General features: G+C 34.9%; 1 protein-coding gene across 39 annotated transcripts in view; it reads left to right on the top strand.

Annotated features, from left to right (window-relative positions):
- Positions 1–27,995, top strand: part of RIMS2 (regulating synaptic membrane exocytosis 2) — a 455,492-nt gene that overhangs the window by 34,685 nt on the left and 392,812 nt on the right. For 25 of the 39 annotated variants that reach the window (XM_057408236.1, XM_057408231.1, XM_057408232.1 and 22 more), the window contains exons 2-3: positions 20,653–20,685; positions 21,083–21,169. The exons of the other annotated variants lie outside the window; for them this stretch is intronic. In XM_057408236.1, the coding sequence (XP_057264219.1) occupies positions 20,653–20,685; positions 21,083–21,169 (120 nt within the window). The remainder of the gene's footprint in view (positions 1–20,652; positions 20,686–21,082; positions 21,170–27,995) is intronic. 39 annotated transcript variants of the gene reach the window in all.

The following is a 27,995-nucleotide window of genomic DNA, read 5'->3' as shown; positions in this document are numbered from 1 at the left end:
TCAATTGCTAATTCACTCTATATGCCTCTTGTATATTTTCCTGTCAATACTAATTATTCTAAGATATCTGACATTTTAGGAGTCCTTATAGTAATTTCATATGCAAGATTGCTGATTGATTGCAAAAGTAGGATTCCTTCTTGTTCAGCATCTTCATATTCTGAGTTCATTAGGAATGAAGCACAGTGACAGATCAATGGGGACTTCAAGAAGTACGTTTCCAATACAATAACCCAGCTGGTATTTGAAGTAGAAGTTTAGGTCTCCAAATCTTGACAGACTCTTTTGTAAACTCATATTAAACTTAGAAAACTCTTTTTTTTTTTTTCTTTTTTTTAACTCACAGTTACTGTTGTGGCAGTTAAGGTGTCACATTAACCTTGTATTCAAGGCAGAGAAAAGCCACATGGTTGCATCGGTGTAAGCTGACCTTTTTCAGCCTTGAAAATTCTTCTATCTACTTTTGTACATGCAAATGAAGAGTAAAAGAATGTATACGATAATCACATATAGTGTAACAATTGCTTACTGAAAGTGGGGCTGTTAATTTTTTTTGCTGATTTCCATTTTGTATTCTACACATTTTCAAAGCAAAAATAAATGTATTTTAGTAGAACTAAAAACATTCTGTGGAAATAAGTTACTTCAACGAAATATTTAGAAAGGAATAGTGTTGTGCTGATTTATTTGTTTATTTATGATAACTTCTTAATATTCTGCTTATAAGCGTCATTATTTCTAAGTAGTCTTCTGTATTAGATTCATATTTAAAGATCAGGGTAGTTGTATGTGATCACTAAGTCAAGAAAATGAAGAATGACTTGCTGTTTTAGGAGAGAATAGAAACTTCTTTTATCTTACTTAAAATAAAAAAATAAGGCTAAAGAAATAATAGTTGCTATCTGACATAATTAACATTTTTCTTCAATGTGACATTTTAGGCTTTATCTTCAGAAAGAAATTAAAAATTACGGGTCATTTCTACTAAAAATGTTTTAAGCTGTCTTAAAGGTAATTCAGCATACAGCCATACCAAGTCCTACACCTGGGTTGGAGCAATCCCAGGCACAGCTACAGGTTGGGCAGAGGAGAGATTCAGAGCAGCCCTGCGGAGAAGGACTTGGGGGTGTTGGTTGAGGAGAAACAGCATGAGGCAGCAGTGTGAGTTCACAGGCCAGAAAGCCAACTGTATCTTGGGCTGCATCAAAAGGAGCATGACCAGCAGGTCGAAGGAGGTGATGCTGCCCCTCTACTCTGCTCTCATGAGACCTCACTTGGAGTATTGTGTGCAGTTCTGGTGTCCTCAGCATAAAAAAAGACATGAAACTGTTGGAACAAGTCTAGAGGAGGGCCACGAGCATGATCAGGGGACTGGAGCACTTCCCGTATGAAGATAGGCTGAGAAAGTTGGGGCTGTTCAGCCTGGAGAAGAGAAGGCTACATGGAGACCTCATAGAAGCCTTCAGTATGTGAAGGGGGCTATAAGGATGCTGGGGAGGGATTCTTCATTAGGGACTGTAGTGCTAAGACAAGGGGTAACGGGTTAAAACTTAAACAGGGAAAGTTTAGATTGGATATAAGGAAGAAGTTCTTTGCTGTGAGGGTGGTGAGGCACTGGAATGGGTTGCCCAAGTGTCGTGGCTTAAGCTCAGCTGGCAACCCAGAACCACGCAGCCGCTTGCTCACTCCCTCCATTTCCTCCCCCCACTCCTGGAGGGATGGGGAGGAGAATGGAAAGAATGCAACTCCCACAGGTTGAGATAAGAACAGTCCAGTAACTAAGGTATAACACAAACCACTGCTGCTGCCACCAATAATAATGATAAGGGAAATAACAAGGGAAGAGAATACAACTGCTCACCACCCGCTGACTGATACCCAGCCCGACCCAAGCAATGATCTGCCTTTCTGGGTAACTGCCCCCAGTTTATGTAGTGTGCATCACGTGCTGTGGTATGGAATACCTCTTTGGCTAGTTTGGGTCAGTTGTTCTGTCTCTGCTTCCTCCCAGCTTCCCCTCCTCCTTCAGCATGAGACTCATTTCTGTCTTTGGTCAGAGAAAACATTACTGAGCAACAACTAAAGACATCAGTGTTATCAGCTTTGTTCCGCGGCTGAAAGTCAAAACTACAGCACTGCACCAGCTACTAAGAAGGAGAAAAATGACTGCTACTGCTGAACCCAGGACACCAAGGAAGTTGTGAATGCTCCATCCCTGGCAGTGTTCAAGACCAGACTGGACAGAGCCTTGGGTGACATGGTTTAGTGGGAGGTATCCCTGCCCATGGCAGGGGGGTTGGAACTAGGTGATCTTAAGGTCCTTTCCAGCCCTAACTAGTCTATAATTCTAATAATACATAGTTAAAATGCTAAGTCGTAGATTTAAAGCTATGAGGAGCTCCTCCAAAAGTGTATTCATTATGACCATCTGGTCTAACTTCTGTATAACAGATTGTAAATTTTTTTGTAGTGATCTGTGTTAAAACTTTGGCTGAGAGATAGCTAGAAATACCTAGTCTGCTATTTCTTCCCGTTATTTCTGGATATTAAACTTTAAAGTTTGAGGACTAGCAGAATTCATCTTTATTATAAAACTAAAAAGAAATACTGATAATAGCTAGTAAACATGTTATTATTGATACACATCACATGATCTCTTGTCAAAAGTGTATTAAAGTATGCACATAGTTTTTGAAAATTTGGTCAGTAGGAAAGATCATGAAACATATCTTTAATAGATTTTGTCGAGATGTACATTTCCTGGGCATGTTTCATTTGCCTACTTATTTTAATCCTCAAGTTTGAATGACTTTTCATGGCAGGACAATTTTTGGAGCTGTAAGTCTCTCGTTTTCCACTAGAGAAGATGGCATCCTTTATTTATCACTTCATTGGCATGTCTTAGATAACTTCTGTGAACTTCAGAAGAAGAAATGCCTGTTTCATAACCAAGAACATTAAGATGATGAATTTACCCCTTTTGTACAGTATGCTTTGAAAACATTAAAAATTATTTAATAATGAAAGTAGCCAGTCCACTTGTTGACACTTGTGATAAATCCTTCAAAAAGCAAATCTTGGGAATCTGATTTAGTGGTGGACTTGGCAGTGTTAGGTTTATGGTTGGACTTCATGATCTTAAAGGTCTTTTCCAACCTAAATGATTCTATGAATGTTATGTTTGCTTTGTCAGTTAGTGACATCTTGTTCTGTATTAAACAAAGAAGGATCAATGGCATCTGTCAGAAACCACCTGTATTGTTGCTTGATATAGTTGCTTGTTAGACGTGTTTTGCTTCAGGTGAGAACAATTACAGGAACTGTGTTTGCACATATTACCCTGTTTAATATTTTTTACAGCTAGTACATTTTGTAACAAGTTTCAGCTATCACAAAAATGGAACATTGCATAGATTTTGCTGTCACAGCATTTCAGATGACAAAGTTAAATTGATAATTTGTCTCTTTTTGGACACTATTTACTTAAATGAAAATCATAATAATATCCCCCCCCCCCCCCCCCAGTACTAGTACGTATCTGTCATTTAGCCAAATGGCAAATTTTATTTGTACAGAAAATTTTTTGAATCCTCATTCAAATATTTGCTTTTGTAAACTGCAGTAAGATTTGGAAATGAATGGGCAGTGTAATGAATGATGCCAGAATAAAATATAAGAAGTGGGGCTGATACTTGTTTATGTATCAGTTATGTATGGAATGAGCTATTTTTTTTGTCTGAGAGTGCTAAAAAACTCTAAGCTATCAATTGTATACAAGGCTATGAATCCTGGGCTATAATCCCTTCCAAGAATGATTATAGGGAATTTGCCTTTCTTTTCCGGGGTTGAATAATAATTAATTTCTGTTTTTTTTTTTCTTCAAGAAGTGACTTACAGTATCTGCAATCAATTGATTTCTATTTAAAGAGCTGTATAACCTTTAAGTCGTCATTAGCATTCCAACCAGAATATATTTTTTGTATAGTTATCATGGAGATGATGATTTAAGATAAAATAAGTTAATTATAACAGTGTTATCACAGATGCTGCTGTTCTGCTCCATTTTACAGAAAATTGCTAACATTTTCTGTCTACATGGACTATTGTAACAGAAAAGACTACATTGGCCACTCCACAGACAATGTTCACATATCATATATTTTTTTTCATTTATTAGTTGAGCAGCTTCTTTAGTAATTCTCTGAATTTCAACTGGTATTTAGGAAAGTAGTTAGCATTTTCCAAATATTTTTAATGATATTTAAACACATTTAATGTTTAAGTGCTCCTTTTATGGAAGTTTGGGTTGAACACCAAGGCTTTTAAATAACTGCCAATAAATGTAATTGTTGTACATTTTTGTGTATTTTTTAATTGTAGCTTTTTTTCAGAGCTGATATCAGTGATGCACAAAACAAATATCCTGTTTTGTTTAAAAAAGCATCTGAGTCCACAATCATTTTTTTCTGCTGTGATAATACCTATAATTAATAATACAATGATTATAGGAATTTAGATATTCATTTGCGGTTTTAATAACTAGTCTGTTTACTGTTTCTAATGAAGTCTCTCCATTTGCATCCGGAAATCATACACAGGAACAATACGAGACATCTCAAATAGACTGTTGTTAGTATCTATCAGTTTGACCACAGTGCTGTGTCACCTGTGGCTAATTTAATATTAATTTTGAATCATAGTCTTCTGGGGGTTTGGCAAATCAGAAATTCTGAAGCATCTTTTCTGAGCATTCTGTAGTTCTCAATTTAATTAAATGTGAAAATGAGAATTGTCTTTTTTTAAATTTCAAACTGTTCCCTCATTTTTAACAATAGATATTGAAGTGCTGATCCCATTCTGTTATGCAGAGGTTCTTATGTCGTCCTCATCAACATAGTGTCTTTAGTCTTTCAGTCATGCATTAAATGACATGAGTAACATCTGTTACATTTGATTTGTTCTCTCACATTCTCTCCCTGGGGGAGGAATTCCATGTGCAGTTAGTGAGGTTTATTTTAACATGGTGTTTGTTTTTAAATATGTGCATTTCTCTGTGTTCATAGTGGAAGAGGTGAGATCAGTGCTCTTCGCAGCTGGATCAAAAGACATGGTGGTTTAGGAGTCAAAGATTATTGTAAAAAAGCTGTGTCTCCTTTCTTGTAAGTTAAAACCATTATTATGCCTGAGGAGTGAAATTGTTGCCCATGACCTTTATCCTGGATGCTTTGGTCACAAGATACTGAACATTTTGAACATAAGAAATGAAACTTTGCACTCAGTGCTCTCTTCTGTTAAAAATCAATGCAGACAGTAGAAAACCAGGCTACAGCCCTTATGTGGAAAAATGTGGATGGGAATCTGATAACAGCTCATAGCTTCTTGCTGAGGAATTTTGCATTACTGTGGTGGAGATAGGTAACGATAACGGCAGCTGATAAATATGGGCACCAATAAGCATGAAATGAAATATCTTGATGAGCTAGGAAAGGAGTAAACAGCTGTAGGTGCTCTATGGTAGGCCATTATCAGAAGGAATTCCAAGAGAATTCTTAAGTATTTGACTGAATTAAGAGTTTGAGGATAGAAATGTTCAACAAAATAGGCATACAAACGTTTCAAAATGGTCTCTTCTGCCCATTCACTTTATCTTGCTCAGCTTCCACCAGCTGCTCTTCATTCCTGAGGAGATCTTGTTCAAGTAGCAAATGCCTGTTGTCGTTATAAGTGATAAAAGTCAGCACATCCAGATGCTAAGCTGGGCTTTGAAGCATCGTGGAAAAATTAGGCAAGATTTCTAAAGCCATGATCAGTCTAACTCTTGTTCTTATTTGTAAAGATATAAATAAATTTTATTTATAGAATGCTATTTTATTGAAATCAAAAGAGCTTGCTATTTCCTTGTAAGAACTGTGGAAGAAGGCAGAGTACTTCCATGACTACTTTCTGTTCTAAGAATATTTTGCAAATCAGTGTTATTCTGCAGCATTGTCTTAGCAGTAAAAAACATGTGTAGCTCATTATGCAGTAATTTTATGTAGTAATTTTATGTGCTTTTTGTAGGTCCATCTAGAGTGTTTTCCGTTGCCTAAGTGTTTCTCTTCCAGGTGCAACCTTTTCTTTGAGGTGCATTTAAAGCCAATGTACACAAGTTCTCCAGGAAGTAGAGATCCTTTTTCACATGAGTTGGAAGAATTTGCTATTTTCTCTTTCTGAAGATCAGTAATTCTATATTTTTGTAGTTTCATCTTGTCTCATTGATTGTAGCTTTTTTTTTTTTGTCACAGTGGTGCTTTTTTTAGTCACTTCGGTCAATGAGATAATATTGCAATATTTTTAGCATTGCTCGGATTACAGCTATTATCAGAGATGTTGAAACAAAATCATTTTAGGCAGTAAAAACTTCTGTAGTTTTAGCTATGCAGACTACAGAGGTTTGTTTGACAATGCATGAAAAAAATTGACACATAAACCCACGTGTGTCTTTAGATAATGTTAGTAATTGTTATTTAAATATCAACTGTATAATGTACATTTTCAATAAATTTATATTTGTGTGGTGGTATTGTATTAACTTGAAATAATAATATATGAGGAGGATATTATAGAAGATGACTTATCTTGGAGGGGGTGACCAGTTGAAAAAGGCTGCATGCTTGGATTCACACACAGAGGAAAACTTCTGAGTGCATAGTGAGAGAAGAGAAGGGTGGTTAAGTACTTTTTAAAGTCAGAACAGGGACCATTAGGATATGACTTCATCCATCACATCTGTAATAGAATCTCTTTGAGCAATTATTGTATTAAGCTAAGGAAAGTGAGATTAAAATAGAACATATTTAGAAATGCACCAAATATTGACTTAAAATTGTGACATTTCACTACTATTCTGAGTAAAATGTTTCAGAACTCAAAAAATCTCAACTTTCAAAATTTGCATTTTTGTTTAAATCTCTCCCTCCCCACCCTCACACTCTCAACTTCTATTCCTTGTGAATAAAATTTTTGGGCTATATCAGTACTGTCCTTGTATATACCTTAGGAAACAAGCCCAGGCTTCCAAACCAGATGGTACTTGTATTCAGAGTGCAAACCAATCTTGATTATCTCCTCATTCATAACTCTTTTCTCTGCTTCAAGATGACTACTTGGTTCAGCCATAATGGGGCTGGCTGCAAACTAATATTTTGGTTGATCAAGGAGCTAGAGTGCCAAAGGGGAAGAGAAAATGAACTAACTTCACAGTCAAAACACTATTTAAAGTGTCTGTGTCTCCTTTGTATATAGAAATAGATAAGATTGGAATCAACTCACTGATCTTATCATTTTTCCAATAAATTTTAAAAATCCTGAACTGAGGTCTCACTAATGTTTCCCATCTTCATGCCATTCTTGCACATCTTTTCTGAAAGGCAGTTTTTGCTGGTCTGCTCTTTTGCTGTACATCGTTTGGGAGAAAAGTTTTAAGTAAATTTTTGAATTGTATACCATCTTAGGAGTTTTGGGATTCAGCTTAGCTCCTTAGGTCCTTTTTCTCCTTATAGTTGCTGTATCTGTTGAGGTAAAAAAAGCAACTAACCAACCAAATAAAAAGGAGTATTATTTTTTAGATGAAAAAATTGAGACTGTAAGTAAGGCTCAGTTTCAAAATGTGTTGTTTCTACAACTGTGACAAGCTATTCTCCATCAGGGTCGCGTTTTAAATAAGAATTCAGCTGTGACTAAAAATCATGAGATCTTGGGGGAATAGACCATAGAAGTTAAAAAAAAAAATAAATCTGCAATATTTGCAACAAGCAGTCACTTCCACAGACGGGCCTCTGTGATGAATCCTTTCTGTCTTTGGTGATTAGGGATCATCTGAATTAGTAAAAAAATCATTGTACCTTCCAAGACCCTGTTGCTTTAAAGTATTTAACGGTTACAAATTTTGTTTCTTGCTTAATACAAGTGTTTTAACTGCAGGAGAGAGTGTTCAGTACCTACACAGAACTATTGCATTTTTTTTTTCAGGAATAAGAATGGGAAAAATCTTAAAGTGGTCACCAATATTCTGATCCTAGAAGGTCATGATTAGACTTTTAACTAATATTTGTATTCAGACCAAATAGAAAGTAGTTTTCTGTTTCTGTTGGCTAAGGTACTATTTTGATTAACTGAGATGCTAAGATTGTCTCTAAATTCATGAATTTGAATGTATTTGTGAGTCACAAAGTAATAGTAAAATTACCAATTACTTGGGTCTAGTGAATTTTATTCTAAGGTATTTTAAGAGCTGAGAAAATCTGATGGAATCTCTTTTCTAGATATGCTCTTAGAGAAAACTAGAAAAGAGCAAACACAGAATCCTCCTTTAAAAAGTGGGGGTGGCGTGAATGGAAGAAGAGCCAGAGTATTAAAAGTGAATCAGTCCACTTTAATTCTCAGAAAAACAGTAGAAGAAATAAGCAAAGATCTTGTAACTATCTAAAAGATAAAAAACAATGAATAACAGTCGACGTGGATTTGTCAAGAACAAATCATGCCAGAAAATGTAATTTAATCCTGCATCAGGTTGTCAGGTTCTGTGGACAGAGAAGTGGCAAAAGATAACATATCTTGACTTGAGGAAGGATTTAATACCATCTTGCAGAACATATTCCTAAAAATGCCAGGGCAGGTTTTGATGTCACTTTGTGTTTACTAATTTTGATTTATATATAGTTTCTCCATGAATGGCAGTTCTGTTCATTTTAAATGCACCTTAATTGCAAACAGACATGAATGCTTGTAATTAGCTGGAAATTACAAGGAGTGTCTGCATTACAGTAAAGAGTTAGGAGTTAAGTGATCAACCAGAGCTGTGATTCAGAGTTCCGTTATTAAACATTTAGAACTTCTTTTCACAGAAGAGTTTGAATAACGTATGTTTATGAGCAATGATGCTCACGAAGGTAAGTATTTCTATAGATGGCATTCCATTTATGCCTCTAGTAGAGGTGCAGTTTTGCTGAAGAAAGAATGTGAGACCTGAGGGAACTGAAGTTGATTTTTAGTACCCCTGCATTCCTCCTACACTTATTATGGCCAATCCTAAGTTTTTGAAATCCAAAACTGACCACTCTTACAAAGATGTGAGCATTGCAGATACCATGTATGTCAGGGAGAGGGTTCTCAGTTCTTAATTGATTCCTAAGTGTATTCCAAGGAAACAGAAAGCAAAGGAGCAAAATTCAGATTCTTCTCTAATGTCATGCAAGGGGCATTACAACTTTTCAGTAAGCTTAGGTGCTGAGTCAATGTTTAAATGTTAATTTTTGTGAGAATACTGTAGTTTAATTAGATTATGATGTTTAATTGTGCACTTAAAATTTTCAATGTTTTTTGGTGAAAAGGTTTAAATACTACCAGCCTAGACACTTGATTTTGCCTCTGGCTGTTGAAAGATTTTCTAGACTAGAAAGTTAATGTAAGGAAAAAAATAGACAGAAGTAAGGCCAGACAGAAAAATGTAAGACTTACACTTCTACTTGATTTATATATTTTTTTTTAAATCTATGTTAAAAGTAATTACATGATCAAAAATTTTAACCACTTCTGAGAAAGAATTTTGATTTTTACAGAAATTTCTGTACAAGTTTCAGAACCATTGTGATGCATTTTGTAACCGGAAGAATGAAACTTAAAGTCTGAGCAACCTCTATTTATTAAGACTATAATTTATGTAAGATCTCAGAAGTTAGGTGGTTTGTTCAGAGGAATACTTACACATGTGTGAGTAGTTTTTCTATGAAATCCAGTTAAAGGAAGTAAATAAACACAGAGTTTGCTAAATAGTGACACAATTTTTGTTTGGTAATGGTCTTTTATTTTTGGATTCCAGAGTTCTTTCCTGGACCCTGTTTAGACAGTAGATGTTTTGCTTTCATTAAGCAATGGGAATAAATTACACAGATAAGATCCTCATTTCATTCTGCATTCTGTGGTGAAGAGAGAAAATAAATTTAAGATGTTTTTCACTGGTTATTAAACCAGTTTGCTGCATAACCTATAAAAAAAACACTGAAGGAAATTAACACCCAAAATGAAAATAAGTATGCGATGTCACTACAGTCTTGAAATTTAGTATACCCTGATTCATCAACTTCCATCGTACACTGGCATATCAGATCTAATAGACCGAAAACATCACACTTCTCAAGTGCAACGCTTTGGTATGGCAAGATTTTAGTAGCTTGAGTAAAAGCACAACTAACTCAATTAGGAAATGTCTCCAATCCAGGTGCTGGCCACTGGAGAGGTTAATATGTGGAAGGAGTTAATGAAAATGAATAAAAAGTATGTAGTTTTAGCTTTCAAAACTGTTGCTTTTCTCAGCCAAAACAAGATACTTTGGAGAGGCTAAAGAGTTCTGATCAGAGGCCCTCACACCTCAGTTTGAAATAAATAATTTGATTAATTTTTAGAGTAGATCATTTAAATGCTTTTAAGCTTCTGCTTAGTGTGCAATTTCTGATATGGAAGCTATTAGAAAGATTTTTAATTTTGGGCCAAAAAAATCCAAATTGTTGAAGATTAATCTCACTAATGCACTAATGTGTTCTGCAAAAGTTTGTCAGCAAAAGCTTTTTCTTTTTTTTTTTTTTTCAAGTAAGTGTTCTTTGAGCATCAGTTTTAAAACCTTGAAAGTTGAAACTAACTGTAGAGAGAGTGGAATGCAGGCAGATTTCTCAGTAATTTCAAATCTGGCTATGTTTATAGCGTTGGATTATATTCATCTCCTGATCCTAATGCCTCGTGAATAGATAAAAATAATTGTGAACGATTACAACACTCCAGTTTAATTTGCATCTATAATAAAGTGTTAGAATGACTTTACTTGGTAGTTGTAAAACATTTGTACAACATAAGAAATAAAAATTTCCACAAAAGTTGCCAGTTTAAATCAACCCCTCAGGTTAGGAGAACGCTATTCATACAGCAAATAGTATAAGGCAAGGGGACTCAGAAAAATAAGCATAAGTTGTCTAGAAAAATTTGGTAAGTTTCAAGTATTATCTAACTATGACTCATTTGAAAATAAATATGCAAATATCAACAAATGCCACCAGAGCACTGATCAGAGGAAACAGGTGGACAGAAGTAGCGAACTTCTGTAAAACAGTAGACTGATATCTTCTATTTCTTAGTGAAACATTGATTATAAAACCTATGGAAAAGAGCATTTCCACTATAGTGAACTGTGTTACTATAGCTACTTACGCAGACAATTTATAGTAATATTCTGTTTATAATTCTGGCTCTTCCACACATCAAATGAATCACCAGACCACATCTGTTTCTAAAGAAAAACAGTTGTGCTTTCTTACAATACCATGTAAGCTGGGCATTGTATTTACCTCATTTATCGTATGTAAATAGACAGATTATATCACAGATGTATCAGATTATATCACAGTAATTTCCAGTGATTTCCCAGATATAAAGTAATAAATTCTGGAGAATAGACAGGGAGTTAAAAGTAAGCTAAAAGTGTTACATTGATATTTTTATTCAACTAATTGTATTCTCAGAAAAAAAGTGGTATTTTACATTTTATTTTTATAACAGAAGGCCTTAAGGATGTTGGAATTATTTCCTCAGAAGTACTTTGAAAGTTTTCCTTAATAATGATATAATTTTCACCTCTCACGATTTTTGTGAACAGCAACAGCAAATCAGCAAAAATGAATGATTTCTTGATGAATTGGCCATTAAACATGCCCATATCTGTATGTGTAATTAAATTTTCTGTTCTTCAACAAGAAGATGGTACAGTAAAGTTTGTTCCAGTAGGTATAACACTATCCTAGATTAAAAAAATCTATTTGAAAGTATTGTCACAAAATTTGTCTGGACCAACAGACTCTGCATTGCTGTTGTATTTCTCATTTATTTTTCTTCTCCTGGTTTTTAATTTCCTGTTTAAATGTTAGTTTCTAATCTTGCTTTCATAGCAGAAGCTGCATTATGTTTCTGTTTTGCAAGGATCTTTTACATATTTTGCATTTAGTAAGCTGGCCTTACTGATGAAGTACTTGTACTGCCAGTACTACTGTTTATTATAGGGCAGTCATTCAGAGCTTCATGTATTAGTAGATCTAGGACATTATTCTGCCTTGCAAAGTAGCTCTCTGTAAAGCTGATTTTGAAGAGGCTGAGAATAAGAACAAATTCATAATATTAGTTACTTCTGTTCCTGTTATTTCCTCTGCAAGCAATCCTTCCCTAGGATTGCCTGCACTCTGCAAGAAATCTGAGTCCATTGCACACAATTAAATGTGACAGTCTGAGAAATACTAATTTAATATCTGTGATGTAGTTGTTAAGCTCTTTAGTGTATATGAATTACACGTGGTGAATATACTATAGCGAACAATGTTATAAAATCCTTATTAAAAGGCAAAATAACATATCAAGACCAAAGTAATTACTAATGCATTTCTAATTAATTACAGAGTTAAAATTAATTTTATTTAATTCACCTGCTAGCATCTAAGCCCAGGGTTGCATATTTCACTGCAGCAGCTGGTGACAGCACATACATCTAGGAAAGCATTTTCTGCAGGAGATGCTTGGAATGCCATCTACTGTTGAAGCAGCAAAAAAAACCCCAAAACCTAAACCTAACTCCCGTGGCAAAACCTGATTTTTAGAGTAGTTGGCTAAATTCAATCTAACAACAGTAATGGAGTAATAGGTAGTTAGAATTTCCTTCAGTTTTATTTAAAAATAGATACATTCAAATTCTAGCTGTCAAATATTAGTCTCTGTTAAGGGAGTGGTTTGTAGTTGTATATGTAACTCAAACATTTTTCAACCCAGATCTCACTCGAGAGTTGCTGTGGAGTCCTCATGACTACATAGAATTACAGTTAGTAATAAATCTTACGTGAAAATTGGACAATTTTGCCTGTGTCCCTTCTTTGAAAATGAAAGTCCAGTATTATTATTATTTTTTTTAATTTGATTCCTGCTGGTTTAGGTTGAATATTCTTGTTTTGTCCTAAATCACGTACCTGAAATATCCACATATCTGCAGGATAGGAAAGTCACATTAAATTGGAGAGAAAAAAACCCAAATAAAACTTTTTTCTTTTTTTTTTTAAATTATTTTTTAATGAATTTATATATATATGTTTTTAAAGCTTAAGCAGCTAAAATTTGTTAACATAGTTTAGGACACCCTGAACATTGTGTGTGAAGGCAGTTACTGCTTATGTGGAGCCTTGAAGAAGTGTCAGGCTCCCATGTATGGCTTTTCCACCTGTATGTAATACAAGTACTGAGGTTATAGAGAAACGAGGGCTTTTCAGATCGCGTGAGAGACATCAGTGTGATGAAATACACTGCAGGACAGATGACAAATGAGTAAACTTTTGTCTCACAATGTAGCTCCTTAAAGAGAAGAAAGTGGGTACTTGTGGAAACAGCCTTTTTTTGTTTTTTGTTTTTTGTTTTAATCCAGAAAGGTGTGTACCAACAAAACAAACTGGTGAAATTCAAGGAGGTACTTACCTATGTCTCATGTCCTTGAAACTGGATTTGAAAATTCATTCTAATTAATTATGTAATAATACCTGCTCTTTGAACGAGCCAGTAGAAACTGAATAGGTAAACTTCTATTAAAGAAATATTTACTAAGGCTCAAGGAATCCTTAAAACTTGCTTGTTTTTTTTTAACTGCTGCCCATGACAGTCTTTATGTGCATTGACTGGACCTTTGTTTTGCTCTTACTGCCTTCCTAGCATAGGCTGACTGGTAACCTTCCATTGCAAGCTAGCTGGTCTTATCTTGCAGAAGTTATATAATATAGTGTCAGAGATGAACAGCTAACAAGTAATGACCTGTTTACCCAGAGAAGATCCAATTGGTGAAACTCCTAATTCAATAAAGTTAGTAGTGTGAGAGCCTGAAAAAAGCTTCTGGAACTTTTAAGATTGGAAGACACTTCTTCAGTGAATATATTTTCTTATGTTAATAATATTTATACAGGATGAATAATGTTACTGTCTTCTGGCTATTTTTATTGTCCCTCTTTGACAACTTTGCTTGATCCAAGACTTTCTACTAATTATTGCTTTATAATTTTTGTTTTTCCAATTTTTTGTACATGCCTCGTTCCCTCAGTAGACGCAAGATGCCCAAGTGGGAAGCAGCTGGCATATTCCACATGGCAACCAATTATAATGCTGATGGTTGCAAATTCTCACTTACTCTGTGATAACCAAAATACTCTTTTCTTTTTTTTTTTTATTTTCTAAATATAGGAAAAAGCTGCAGTAGCCCATTTTAAACAATGTGGTAGGTTTGGACAATCACTAGATTTTTAAAATTGACCTTTTAGTATCGCCTCCCTGGTTGAGGCCTGCTGCTTGCAATTTTAGATAACCTTCAAAAGAGAGCATTGATCCATGAATTAATTATTGGAACTGCACATAGCATAATGGCTACCATTCAGTGTAGTACTAATTTATTATTATAGTTGTGCAACAATCATTTTCTCATGTGCTGATTTGTGATTTGACACTCATTTCATGGTTTTATTATCAACACCATAACAGAAAGGAAGAAGTCTGTCCAAGGCAGGAAATGGGTAAGAAGTGTGGGAGCTTTGCTTTGTAGAACACTGTCTCTATCTCTTACTCCAGAAACAAATAATGGGAAACATTTTTGCCTTGAAGAGTTCATATCCTAAGGTAAACACTCTGATTTGTTGTACTGGCTCTGAATCAAAAATACTGCCAGTCTCTTCCGTTTTAGAGTTGAAAGTACAGGGCTGTTGAGCACTATGATTTTAGCTGCAGAGGACCACATTTTAGTATGTATTTTCTAAAGTATTAGTGTCAAAATTGATGCAAGTTAAGACTTGTTTGTCTAAAATCTTTGATAAAAACTGTCCCATTTCTAACTATCAACTCCTTTGGGAGTATGGCAGGGATTTACCTATAACCTGAAGTTTTTACAGACTTTGACAAACATTTGGTAAGCAGCATGTGTAACTACAAAACATGAACAAATGTGTTGATCTAGTGTGTGTTGGATACCCACACAATTTAGTTTATTAGGTAATTTAAGTTGGTTTTACTTGATCTACTTACGAATTTTTGTTGATATGTCTTTAATTTTCAACGGTGTGCCCTAAAGGGTGTAGGTGTCTCTGCTTGTCAGATGGGTCAGATCTTCTTTGGTCAGGTGATGGAAGGATTAGTTTGCAAAGGATGGGTTTAAAATTATCACCTTGATAGGCATTTGTTAGTTAGTAATCGACTTTTCATAAGATTTTTTACTTTAATAGCAGCTATCCCAAGCGTCACAAACACAGAGATACTCTTCTTACTATTTACAGGACTTGACTTCTGCAGAATCCTCTTTACTTTTAGAATAATCTGTAGCATGATGTAGTCACACTAGTCCCATGAATTAGTAATATCTCCATTTTAGACTTCTGTGAAAGAAATAGCACTACTGAACTTAAAGTCCTTACACTGAATATATAGTTTTGTCTTCAGTTTTTGCTTTTCACTAGGTTTGCATTGAGAAGACATTTGCCAATTATCAAATAATTTTGGAATAGTTCAAATCTTCTAATAATTTGAGGCAGGCATATACTGAAGATGGAGAGAGAACACTTCCCCTCAAATACTATGTGTTGACATCTTGACTTGAGAGGGCTGCTGGCTCTCTACTGTCATATGGGTTAGTGCAGTCTGGAATGCAGATAAGAACAAATGGAAATTCTAAGATTAGCACTCAGTTTAATTCACTTTAGGATATATGTGGGTGTCAAGTAGTTAGCATTCATGCTGTTGTTTTTATTTGAAAGATAGCAGCTCTGCAGATGTTTTTTTAATGTGTGTAACTAGAAATCTATATTTGAGACAAAATAATTTGCTAAGGTCTTCTCTCAACTGTTTTCTTCTTCTTTACTGTGAACACAGCTGAAGGTCAGTGTCAGTATTGTCTCTGTACAATAGAGAAAGCAAAATTTGAAAATTCTTTTTATAGATCTGAGACTACCCCTTATTGTTCCTGTATGATTTGCTTTAGGAAAACCAGATCGTTCTGTGCATTAATATTTAATCTCATCTTAATACATAATCAAATGTAATGTAACAAGCATTGCTCATTGAGACTTCTGCACATATATTCTGCTTTTGGTTTTGGGCCATCAGGCTCTGTGTTCTTTAAACTTAAAATTTCATACAAGTGTTTGACTCTATAGACTTTCTAGGTAATATATTTTTAAAAAAAGCTACTGTAGGAGCATCAACAACTTTATTAAATTGATGCCAGCAACATCAATTACAACCTTAATTGTAATAACAAATAAATGTTTAGAGGTTTTGTTCATGGATGAAGGAAATCAGGATCCCAGACAAAAGATTTGTATTTCCAATCTTCTCAGCTTCAACAAAAGCACTAGAAAAAACTTCCATTGTAGTCTGTCCTCATCACCTAACTGAAGTGGTTAGGAGATAAGGAGAGCATAGAAAGTGACTGGGCAAAGGGCTGTAACTACTGACCTTTAACATTTTTAAATGAAAGTGTCGTGGGCTGTTACGTGCTTTATGTTCAACTCCGTGTTTCTAGGAGACATTAGGTGCATCCAGACTACTCCTGCAGATCAGATCGTGTGCTTATTAGGTCCATGGATGACAAAGTTGTGAATCTTGAGAGCATTGGGTTTGAATAGATACTAAGATGTTTATCCATGCCAAGACTGGCTGATTCTAAAAATCTGGATTTCCTCAAGCTTCACTGGAGAAGAACTAGATACCTGTTTCATTTCAGATTATCTAGGAGGTGAGTAGTTTGTTTTACAGCTCATTTTCATGGACTGAGACACCTCAATTCTGCCCCCCATGATTTTGTGGCTATGCATCCAAGGATGTAAAAGTAGAGGTCTGGTGACAGTGCTTGTTGCTTTACCTTTGACCAATGCATCTTTTGGGAAGAATGCCTTATGGTTTTGGCATAGTAGATTTTAGAAAGGAGCTTTTTCTTATGGCAGTCGGTTGAAGGATACAAAAGTATTAGTATTAGGAGTTTAAAGGGCTAAAAATAATTTTCCTGCTTCTGTTTTACTTGTTCTGTTCCCTCTTCTGTCCTGTTGTGTTCTGTTCTGTTCTATTCATGCTCTGTGACAGTGGGGCTAGCCACAATCTTTGAGGAAATGTTTAGTACGAGGAGAGGATCTAACATCAGAAAGTGTTCACTGAGACTTGAGATCTAACCTAATGATACTCCTGAAAAAGATCAAAAGGGACTGTCACTTGAACTGTGTAGGCTTGCAGAGGAGTTGCAAGTTGTGAGTGTTTCAAATGGCAGAGGTTCCAGATGACAAAGTGCAAGGTGTAAAAATTCTTTATTGTTGACAAGTAGACAAATCCGGGCTTGTTTTCAAGTGAAGCAGTATACAGAATTATGATCTGTGCAAAGACAAGTGTGATGAAAGCTTTAGACTCTTCTAACATTTTAGAATTTATTTGGTGCTTATTCAAAGTGTTGAATGAGTTCTTACAGTGACAGAAATAATGAACATTGAAAATAGGTGGTATTTAATATCCTACACTGCTATGCAGCACTGTCCACATCACTGCTAATCAGATACATTATCTGCAGCCTGTTGGTGATTTTAGCAAGCTAGTATCAATCGGAAATTGTTTCTAGTGAATAACTAGGACTGACATTGTTCTTGGAGGAGTTCTGAGAGGATAAGATTGAAAAGATACGGGAACGTAAAAGGAAGTTGGAGTCTGGAAGAAGCAGAGTATGGACATGCTGCTTGGGGCTTTTCAGTTGGTCTGTTGAGTAAATGGATGTTTGGATTTGTTTTTTTTTCTGACCTGTCAGTCCACTTCTTTTAAACAATTAGTTGCTGATTTTGGAAGGATGGGAGAAAGCGATGCATATCATCAGGAGTATACAATCCAGTAAAATACAAAGCAGTTTTTGTAACCAAAGAAATCAAACATATGTGTGTATATAGGCAGGGTTTAAGAATGTAAAGTTTCTTCAGTCCTTTGTGTCTAGAAAAAGGTATTTAAACCACAACAGTGTTAAACCCCATTTTGTGTGTTTCATCTAATATATCATTATTTCTGTCAGTTACTACCGCTTCTACTCCCGATTTCACCTTATTGAAAAGTCTTTTGGAAAAAGAGTAGTAGGCATTAGCCTGTGGCTTGCTGATATATATCCAGAATCTCTGTCTATTCTCTGACCTTGAAAGATAAATATCTGTGCTGTATACCTGAAGGGTTCAGGCCTGTTGCTCCACAAGGTCAATATTAGTTTAATTTCATATGGTCAAATCTATTTTTTCAATAGATTTTTTTCATAATTTCTTTTCAAATTGTAGCTTGCCCTCCATGGCTGTTATAAAGTCAAGGAAGATTATTGCCGAATCCAGGGACTGAAGAATGTATAGAGAGTGCTCAAGGAATGCGTCACAGTTATGTAATAATGGAAGCTGTTGTCCTCACATAACTGCAGTGTTGGACAGTGTACAGTGGATGAGACAAAATTGTAAGAGAAAAGATTATTTCATAGGAGATATATTTTGAATTGGAGAGTCAAATTATGTCCCGACTTAGAAAACAGTCTATAAAATGCTAGAAAAATAATTATAAAAGTGGGTTTTGAAAATGTCTGCTAATGGACAATATTTTTCATTTAATGCTGCTAAACTAAAAATCTGCTGTGAGATTTTAAGAGATACCAAGGGCTTGCAGCTGGAATTGAACTTACTGAACATGTATTATTAGTAAAGATGCTACATACCCTTGAAAAAAGCACAAAGATTTCAAACAGCACACTGAGAAGTAGTGTGCTGTGTTGCAGTTTTGATCTTACTGTGTTTTGATGTCAGTTCCACATTTGAAAAATATTTGACCATGGTTGCTGTAGAAAAGAAGGATGTTGATTGTAATCTGTTTATGTGAAGTGCTCAGATTTCATTTGTTTAGTTCAATAGAAAAATTCAAAATGAAGTAAAAGCTTTAAAAGTGTCCAATAAATACGTTTGGAAGTCATGTATGGAGAGGAATATAAGCATTAGCTGCATATTCAGTTTTCTTTGTCCAGTTGCCAGGGAAGTGATATTTATGCTGTCTAGTATGCAATTTAGGAGCTCTGAATCATTGTCTGGGAGTGTTTCCTTCTCTCAGTTGACCGTATAGAGCTTTTAGGCTCTTAATGTTGGGGGATTTGAATTAAATATCCTAAGCTGCTAAGTGGAAAAAGCATGGAAATGCTTTGATTCCCTGCCCCTTCCATTCTTCCCCCTTCGAAATTCATGTGTTGAAATCTTGGTTAAACATAATATTATGATTAAGAAGTAGAATTGTGACTGTAATAGAAGTTTTTATTTTTATATTTCTTTATTTTGGAATATATTTGCTTGGTGTTTTGTGAGTGGGTTTTTTTTCTTTTTTCTTTTTTTTTTTACTGGAACATTTCTTGGAATATAGATTTCTAAAGTGCTTTTGTGTATAGATTTCTAAAGTGCTGAAGAGGCAAAACCGTGCTAGAAGACATTTTGCTGTGTGCTACATGTTCAGTTTTCCCTTTCTCTAGTCAGTTTTGGAAAGTTCTGAGTGTGTCCACTCATTTAGTTCTTGTGTGGTCACTGACCCCTGGTTATAGAGGTAGTCACTGGGCTTTCATATGGTGAAGGAGCTATTTTGGTGAGCTTTAATTTTCTGTCCAACGTTAAGCATCCACTTATATTAAGAGCCTGCACTCGCTTTTTAGTTAGGTAGGAGAATATTCTTCATAGAGACATTCAGAATATCTATTTAGGAACCTTTTTGGGTTTTTAAGTACATAGGGAAGCTAGACCCTAACTTGATATTTAAGACCAGTATCTTCAATTAAAGGATGCAAATATTCCTGTGAGTGTATGCCTGCATTTGTGGGTTTGGTTGAGAGGAATTGCATAGAACATTGGCTTGCTCACTGATAGGGTATTTGCCTAAAGACAATGGATAAATATGAATCAGTACTATAAAGACCTACTGTATGTATTATCTAGTTATTTCTTTTAGCAAGTCTTAGTAAATTTTACTTAAAATTCCTTAGTTTTCCTTCCATAGTTTTTAGAGTTACATTGTCTGCAGGCGCTGACATCATTGTAGTTTAATACGTATATTGCAGATTTTCTTTTAATCTATTAGGATATTGCATTTTAAATTACATGTTACATGTTATAAATTCACATTGAACTCGATGATCTTAAAGGTCTTTTCCAGCCTACTTGGTTCTATGATTCTACGATAGGTTGTAAATAAAAATAAAAAAAATCAAAGCACCTTCCATTACATTTTTGGCTGAATGTACTGCTGGAAATACTCTAACATGATATTCTATCTGAAGAACTGGAAACTGGTTATAGAACATTACTGATTTAATTTTATAAGTAAATGCTTTCAATACTTGGCATTCCCCATTTTTAATTCTAAATAGAAATAAGAACAGAATGCCAATTAATATAAATATACAACAGGTATTTAAGGAAATCCTTTTAGCTCAAAGTAAGAACTTTTCTCCTGCCCATATGATGCAGATTATAGGACTTCAGGGTAGTTGTTTTACAACATGTTGCACTCAGTTGTGCAAACTTATCTTTTTAGGGTCAAAGAAGAGCAAAAACCACAGCTGACACAGTAAGTAAAATATCTTAAAAATGCAATAGGCTTGACTTTTCTACCTTTGCCATGTTCTGCTTCCTGCACCTTTGTTGGTATTAGCTTTCACTAATACCTGATAGGCTGCAGTTAGTTTGTCATCTGCTTCCTGACTGGCTTGTAAGTAAGCTACCTGCAGCTTCTTACTTCATCCACGTGTTAGCTGGATGTAGGTACTTTCTGCCTGCTTGTGAACTGGTGAACTGTAAAACTTTATTTCCTTTACATCCCTAGTGGCTGACTTAGTATTGTAGCTAACATTCCCATTGGCTCTAGCTTTTCTGCCTATATATTTCTATTAAAGTTGGATAAGAAAACATTTAAACTAGTGTGGTTTTATTGGTTATTCAGTCACATTATTTGCTTATTTAAACAGGTGGTTTCCCTTTAGTGGGATCACTGAGCTGGTAAATAACGTTCTTCAACCACAGCAAAAACAGCAAAATGAAAAGGAGCCCCAGACGTAAGTAAGCTGCTCTTGTTAGAATAAGTAATGTCTGTATAGCATTAAAACGTACTGGAGAGTATGTTTAAAATTATTGCCCATGTAGAACACCCTGCTGAGGGCATTTTACAACACCATTTACTTTCCGACCCCTCATTTCCAAAGGGAAACTGAAAATCAGGTCGTACTCACCATATCAGTAACTCAAATTATTACATTAGAATACAAGCTAAGGAGTTACTACTGCTACATTTGCCTTTTTCTGCAAATGTTCCATACATGAAACTCCAAGTGAAGGGATGCATTTTCTGTGCATGAGGAGCTGGAATGATCAGACATGTTGTGTTATATATAGCATGTCTATGCACGTGCATGGTATTTGTGATATTGGTTATCCATAGAATGCTATACAAATCTACATAATATGTATGAAGAGCTTTTTAAGGACTAGGAAAATGTATTTTAATTTTTTCATGCTTCTAAAATATCTGTAAAGTTTCAAAACTTTAGCAGATAAAAGGTGAAATCTTGGGCCTGTGAAAGCTGAGGAAATTCTGACTTTGATGGGGCCAGTATTTCATCCATGGATCTTTTACAGTGCTAAGACAGTATGAGAACCTTGTGAAATATTTACTTTTCTTGCTGTCTGAAAGTATAACAGAAACTGGCAAAGCTAGGACATTCAGTCTTTGAGTAGAACTTAAACTATGGAGCTGAAAATATTCTTTTTCTTAAAGAGAAACCAAATAATATTTATTATTCTAAATTTTTAAATTTTTAAAATGTGACTTCTGATATTATTTAAGCTTTAAATAGTTAAGTTGCTGTCTTTTAGTTTATTTTCAAATATGTATGTTTAAGTGGCATTTCATACTTGCAGGATGTGAAAGCTGTGAGTTTTTTTTGAGACTACAGTTTGAAATTTTCACAAAATTAAATGGAAAAATAGGCCATAAAACTGATATATTATTAAGAGCTCTGTTTCTGATATTCTCACTTAAATTCCTATATAATTGCATATATAATATTAATAATGAAGTTTTTATTTCTCGGTTATCGTTATATATTGGCAATATTACATTTTGTTCACAACACCTCAGTACCTCCTTTGTATTCCGAGTTTCCTTAACACAGCCGCTTGTTCTGCTTACCAGTGCTGTACATATAAAGCATATGGCTTTGAAGAAACTGAAAATAATATATAGTCAGTATATACAGTTGAGTCATAGTTGCCCTAAAGTATTTATAAATAGTTACTCCTATTGTGGAAGGATTTTTTTTTGAACAGTGATCTCTTAGGGAACTACCTTCATTCAATTTTTTTTAAATCATTAAGAAATGAATTTAGGTGTATACTCCTTGAATTTACAGATGGCACAAGGCTGGGAGAAGTATAACATCTCATAGCAGGATTATATTCCAAAATTATGCTGAAAAATCAAGCTATGGTTATGATATTATGGTATCAGTCAAAAGGATAAATGCCAGGTAGTGAAATTCTGTAAGGATGGTTTATATGGTTGAGACAAGATAGAGAAAAATGGTGCAGGTAGAAGTTTCTGTTAGAGAATCTGGGAGCCATAATAGTATATAAGTTGAGCAGGAGTCAACATCGTGAAGGATATAAATACCACACTGGAATGTATAGACACTAGCCTGAAAGTGCCATGAAGAAGTTTTCATCCTGCTAAACTTTGGTGAGGTCCCACCTGGAATAGTGTGCCCTTTTTTGGACACCATCCTTCAAAAATGATGTGGAGTAGTTGAAATTCAGTGGAGAGTAATAAAAATGAATAAACAGATGCCTAAGAAATGTGGCATGTATATGAGATGATTTAGCCTCTTGAAGAGAAAATCCCAGGGGATGAAGGAGATGGGCAAATCTTTAATTATGCAGAGAGTCGCTGAAAAATGAAAAGTTATAATATCTTCTCCATGCCTCTGGTGTTGAAACACCAGAGGCATGGAGGAAGGTAAGTTGCATCAGGGAGGATTCAGCTAGGTAGGGAAAACTTAAAATGCATGTACAGTTTGCCTAGTGCTTGTGTGGAAGCTATATTAGTGAAGATCTTTAGGAGCAGTTTAGCAAGTATCTGTTAGAACGTACACAAGTGTAGCTTTTCCTGTGCTGGGACAAATGACTTTTTAAAGTGTCTTCAAGCAATCTTTATTTGTGATAACTTCATTAATTTATTTAGTTATTTTTAATTAATTTATTAATGAACATGATTCATTTTTTTATTATTGTAGACATTGAAGGAGAGAACTGATCAGAAATGCTAACCTCCTTATTTAGCTGTTTGTCTGGCTTTAATGGCTTGCTGAAAAGTGTTGTACCTGGGAATATTATGGGACACTGGGAGCCGTGTGGAACTCTGTATGTCTGAAGGAATTATTACCACTATCCATACATATTAGGGCATTTCCATTTGAAATCACTATCAGTATCTAAGTCTGTAAAGGATTTCAGCCCAACTTGGCTGATGAAAATAACTTACTTAGAGTTAATCTGGGAAGGACAAAATGTTGTGGGAGAAGGCAGAGAAGGAACCATTGTGGTGGTTGAAAACATAAGGTATCATCTTACAAATTTCAGTTTTGCTCTGGTGAAAGTATTTTTGAAGAATCGTTGACCACGTATCCTTATGGGCAAAGGCAGGATTAGTCTGATACCCTTGGACATGGATTCTGTACTACAAAATCACAGAACGGTTGACTTTTGAAGGGACTTCTGGAGATCATCTTGGCCAGCCCACCTGGGTCAAGCTGGGTCACCTATAGCTGGTTGTCCAGGACCATGTCCAGATGGCTATTTAATATCTCCAGGGATGGAGACTCCACAACTTCGCTGGACTAGCAATACACATGCTGGTGCTCGGTCACTCCTTCTTACCCTTCTTCAAGGTGGGAGTGACATTTGCTTTCCTCCAGCCATCAGGCATCTCTCCCAAAGATTGTTGAGAATGGTCTTGAAGATCTGGTCTTTCTTGATGAAGAATACTTACATCTCCAGCTCCTGTGTACTTCATCATGAGTTTTATCTGCAGTGTTTAAGAAATTTCCATGTTGTCATCCTTATAGAGTAGAAAACCTTAGCTGCCCCCTGAAGCAACTGTTCTTGATGCTCAGAAATTAGCCTGTCAATTTTTTATTTCTTCAGATTCATATGGCATATATTTTGTAAAAGATATATTCAGATTGTTCCTCATTGGGATTTGGTGGTGTTCCTTCTGCCTAAGGGTTTGACTTGCATGAATCTTGGAACATTATGTAATAGTATTAAACTCCAATCACAATAAAGGAATCTCATGATAAGAGGCACTAAAGATTCATCTAGTCTAATACTGTGTATTGACAGTGCCCAGTAATGGGTATTTAAAAACGCACATGAGGAGGAGGGCATGTATAGGCTAATTCTTATATAGCCACTTCAGGTATTTTAATGGATTCCTGAGGCAAAGGCTGCATGCAGATTGCTGTATTTATATAATGAGCATTAGGAATCTATCTTCCATAAATATATTCAGTGCCCTTTTAAACCCATTTATATTTTTGGCTTCAGAACTTGGTGAAAATGAATTCTAGAATTTAATTATCTGATGAATAGAGAAGTTGTTTGGTTTAAACATGCTTACTGGGGAGTCCTAGTCTAGTGTTGTGTAATTCCTTATACTCCATGTCTATACTATGCTTGGCCTTTATAGATTTCTATTGTATTCCAGGCAGCCTGTTATATTTTATAAAATCATCTTTTTAAGCTGAAGAATCAGAATTTCTCCTTCTGTGAAAGGCAGTCTGTGCTTCTGTTTGTCTGTGTTGTCTCCTTTTAAAAATTCTGTTAGACTTTTTGAGTTAAGGGTGACAAGCATCTCTCACAGTATGCAAGATGTGAGAACTTAGTAATTTTATACAGTGGCTTAGGAAAGAAAGTTTCTAATGATTGCTGCTTAAAGATATCCAGATATTGAAAATATGGTGTTTTTTTTTTCCCTTTTCCCTGAACAATTTAGTTGATGTTCAGGCTGGAAGAGTCTCTAGTTAATTTGGTTTTGTTAAGAGCTGTAAGATGGCTATCAAATGCCTTTTGTACCTGAAATATTTTAAAATAAATAGATTAAAATATTTAATTGCCTCTTAGTACATTCACTAGACTAATTCTAGGAGAGGTTAAAAAATGTACATTGCTTAGCACAACATGGGGAAATTTTACTGCTAAAAGAAGTAGCTTGTTAATAAATAGATCTTAAGGTACTTTCCAACCCTAACCATTTTTATTCCATTCCATCCTATTCCAGTCTAGTCTTGTCTAATCTTTTCTACTCTCTTCTGTGCCATGCCATGCAATGCCATGCCATATATTTATATGTTTTTCTGGAAGCTATGTTGTCATTATAGGGAAATGAAGACTGAAAATTGCTGTAAAATGATACTTAGTAAAACCTTTTCCTGTATGTTTTTATGTAAACTGAACTATTTTTTCTGTTGGTAGAACACTCTGGCGAACTATTAAAAAATTTCAGCCTTCTCCTCTAAAAGAAATATATAAATTTTTTTTCAATTGAGTTCCATAAACAACTATAAAGGAAAGAAATTATCCATCAAGAGTGCTTGGTTTTTTACATTTTAAATCCTTTGCTCTTTGAAATGTCAAGTAATACTGAATTTTATCAATACATACTAAGTCTCTGTGTCCACACACATAGTTTTGTTAACATGCCTGTCCTGTTGCTAGAAAATCACTCTAGACATATTAGAAAAGTTTTCAGTATATGCATATGTGTGCTGTAAAGGGCAGGTTCTGTATTTATAGAGAAGACTCTGTCTTTATTTCACATCGCCTTTAAGGCATGCTGCATAAAGTTGCAAAAAAAAAGTGAAAAAAATTAGAAATGTCTGTTAAGGACATATTACTGGATATTTTAGTCAGTGTTTGAATTCAAATAAATTGTTCCATTTATAAGACTCCCTAATGAATCCTATTTAAAATAGATTGGCATTTCTCAAGTACATATCATAGATCAATGGATCATTATTTTGTATTCTAAATTTGCTGTGTAAGCAATATGTCTGCTAACCATTAGATAGCTTTGAATTTCTTCAGATTATCTATCCCAAGTGTAATAACAAGCACACATAAACAATTATTTAATAAGATTTATACTATATACAGTCAGCAGATTTATTTGCAATCTGTGTAGTTCCTGTTCACTATCTTTTTTAATAGAGCCTGTTGAAAATAACACACTCCACTTGAAGGAATATTTTTCTGAAAGAGAAAAATATGTTTTGTAGCCCGTACACTTGTGAAATTGGAGTCATGAAAAGTCTAGCCCTCTACTGTGTTTATTTTCTTAGGCAGTAAGATGGAAAGAAAACAGAGTAAATGAGCTAAAAATAGATGTCTAATTTGCAGTATAAATAAAAGAAGCAGGGAGATTGTAGTTATTTTGAAGTAAAACAGAAACCCACAAAATACCTTCTTAGCTAGAAGACTGTTTTGTCTACATAATAAATCTGAGGAACCTAATCAACTTGCATTGTGGGATTCTGATGACTGATAATGGCTCTTACTGTTATAAGACTACTAAATTTACCATTTGCACTGTAAGATTATGTTTGCCTGACTTGTAAAGATGCCCTGGATTTTTTTTTTTCTTTTTTTTTTAAGATTTTTTCCTCATAAATAAGACTTTCTTGTATTAAATATTATGGTTGTATAGTTCAGAGTGTTAATGAGGCCAGGACAGTAATCATGAATATGGTGGAACTCAGTTTTATCAGAAGTCAAAGATAAACATGTTATGGACAGGTAAATATAAGATATATATATATATTCAATTTAGAATCCAAAGATCTGTTTTAATAATAAAGCATACACAGATTTGTAATTCTGCAGACAGACCCACAGCTGAAAGAGAATGGATTTCACATTTTTGAGAAATCAAAAGGTCTTAATGCTAAGGAATTAAAAAATACTCAGGGACAATGTGTGGAAGCTATTGTTTAAGAAAATGTCTGTTTGTGAAGGAGAAAAGTAATCTTTAAACAAAAATCAGGTAGTATGATGCAATGAAGAATTCCTTGAGGATCTCATGTTAAAAAAAAACTTGCAAGGAGAAAAAAGACACAACCAAAAATAGTTAGCTGGCCAGCAATTAGCATTTTGGCAAGGAAAAGGTGAAAAAAACCCTCCAAACTGAGATAATAAAAGTGTACGAACTTTAGTAAAAAAATTGGACAAAACAGTAACAAAGGTTAATAACTGATTTTTTTTTATAAGGTAGGTTTGGAATTGAGATATATCTGGTGTAAATAAACCCATTGCTATCTAGACAATAGACTGCAGTACGTTGTAACAGTTAAAACAGCTCATAAAAGTGTTGTGTTAGAGTATTTGTTACAATTCTTGAAATTTCAGAGTTTGTGGATGTCATGGGCTGTGGTGCTACTAATGTGCTGACAGCATCCTGCTTTGAACTGCTTTCCAAAAGAAATAAACAGTACCCCTGGAGGGATGACAGGTTGTCTGAATGAGATAAGCAAATAGATTTAGAAAATGCTGACTTAAGCTTAAACAAGACAGAAGTGATACTTTGACTGTAAGAAGAGGAAAGCATGTTAAGCATGCAACTGAATCAGTGATCTCAGTCTCCAGTGGAACCTGCCTTCATGGCAGTGGCAAAAGGGGTTCTTGCAAAACATAGAGGCTGTCCAGTCATTTTGCCTTGACTGTAACCAAAATGGATATTTTATTTTATTTTCTCTTTTCCAAAGAATTGAGCATTTCTTGCTGTGATGGAGAGATTGCATGCTGTGAAGTGATGCTAAAGATCATGCAGCAAGT

The sequence above is a fragment of the Pezoporus wallicus genome, unplaced genomic scaffold (assembly GCF_028554395.1).
Source record: "Pezoporus wallicus isolate ANWC-B61680 ecotype Strahan unplaced genomic scaffold, APGP_CSIRO_Pwel_v1 contig_3815, whole genome shotgun sequence".
Lineage (NCBI taxonomy): Eukaryota > Metazoa > Chordata > Aves > Psittaciformes > Psittacidae > Pezoporus > Pezoporus wallicus.
Note: the sequence above shows the minus strand (reverse complement) of the source record. Positions and strands in the feature narration are given on the sequence as shown.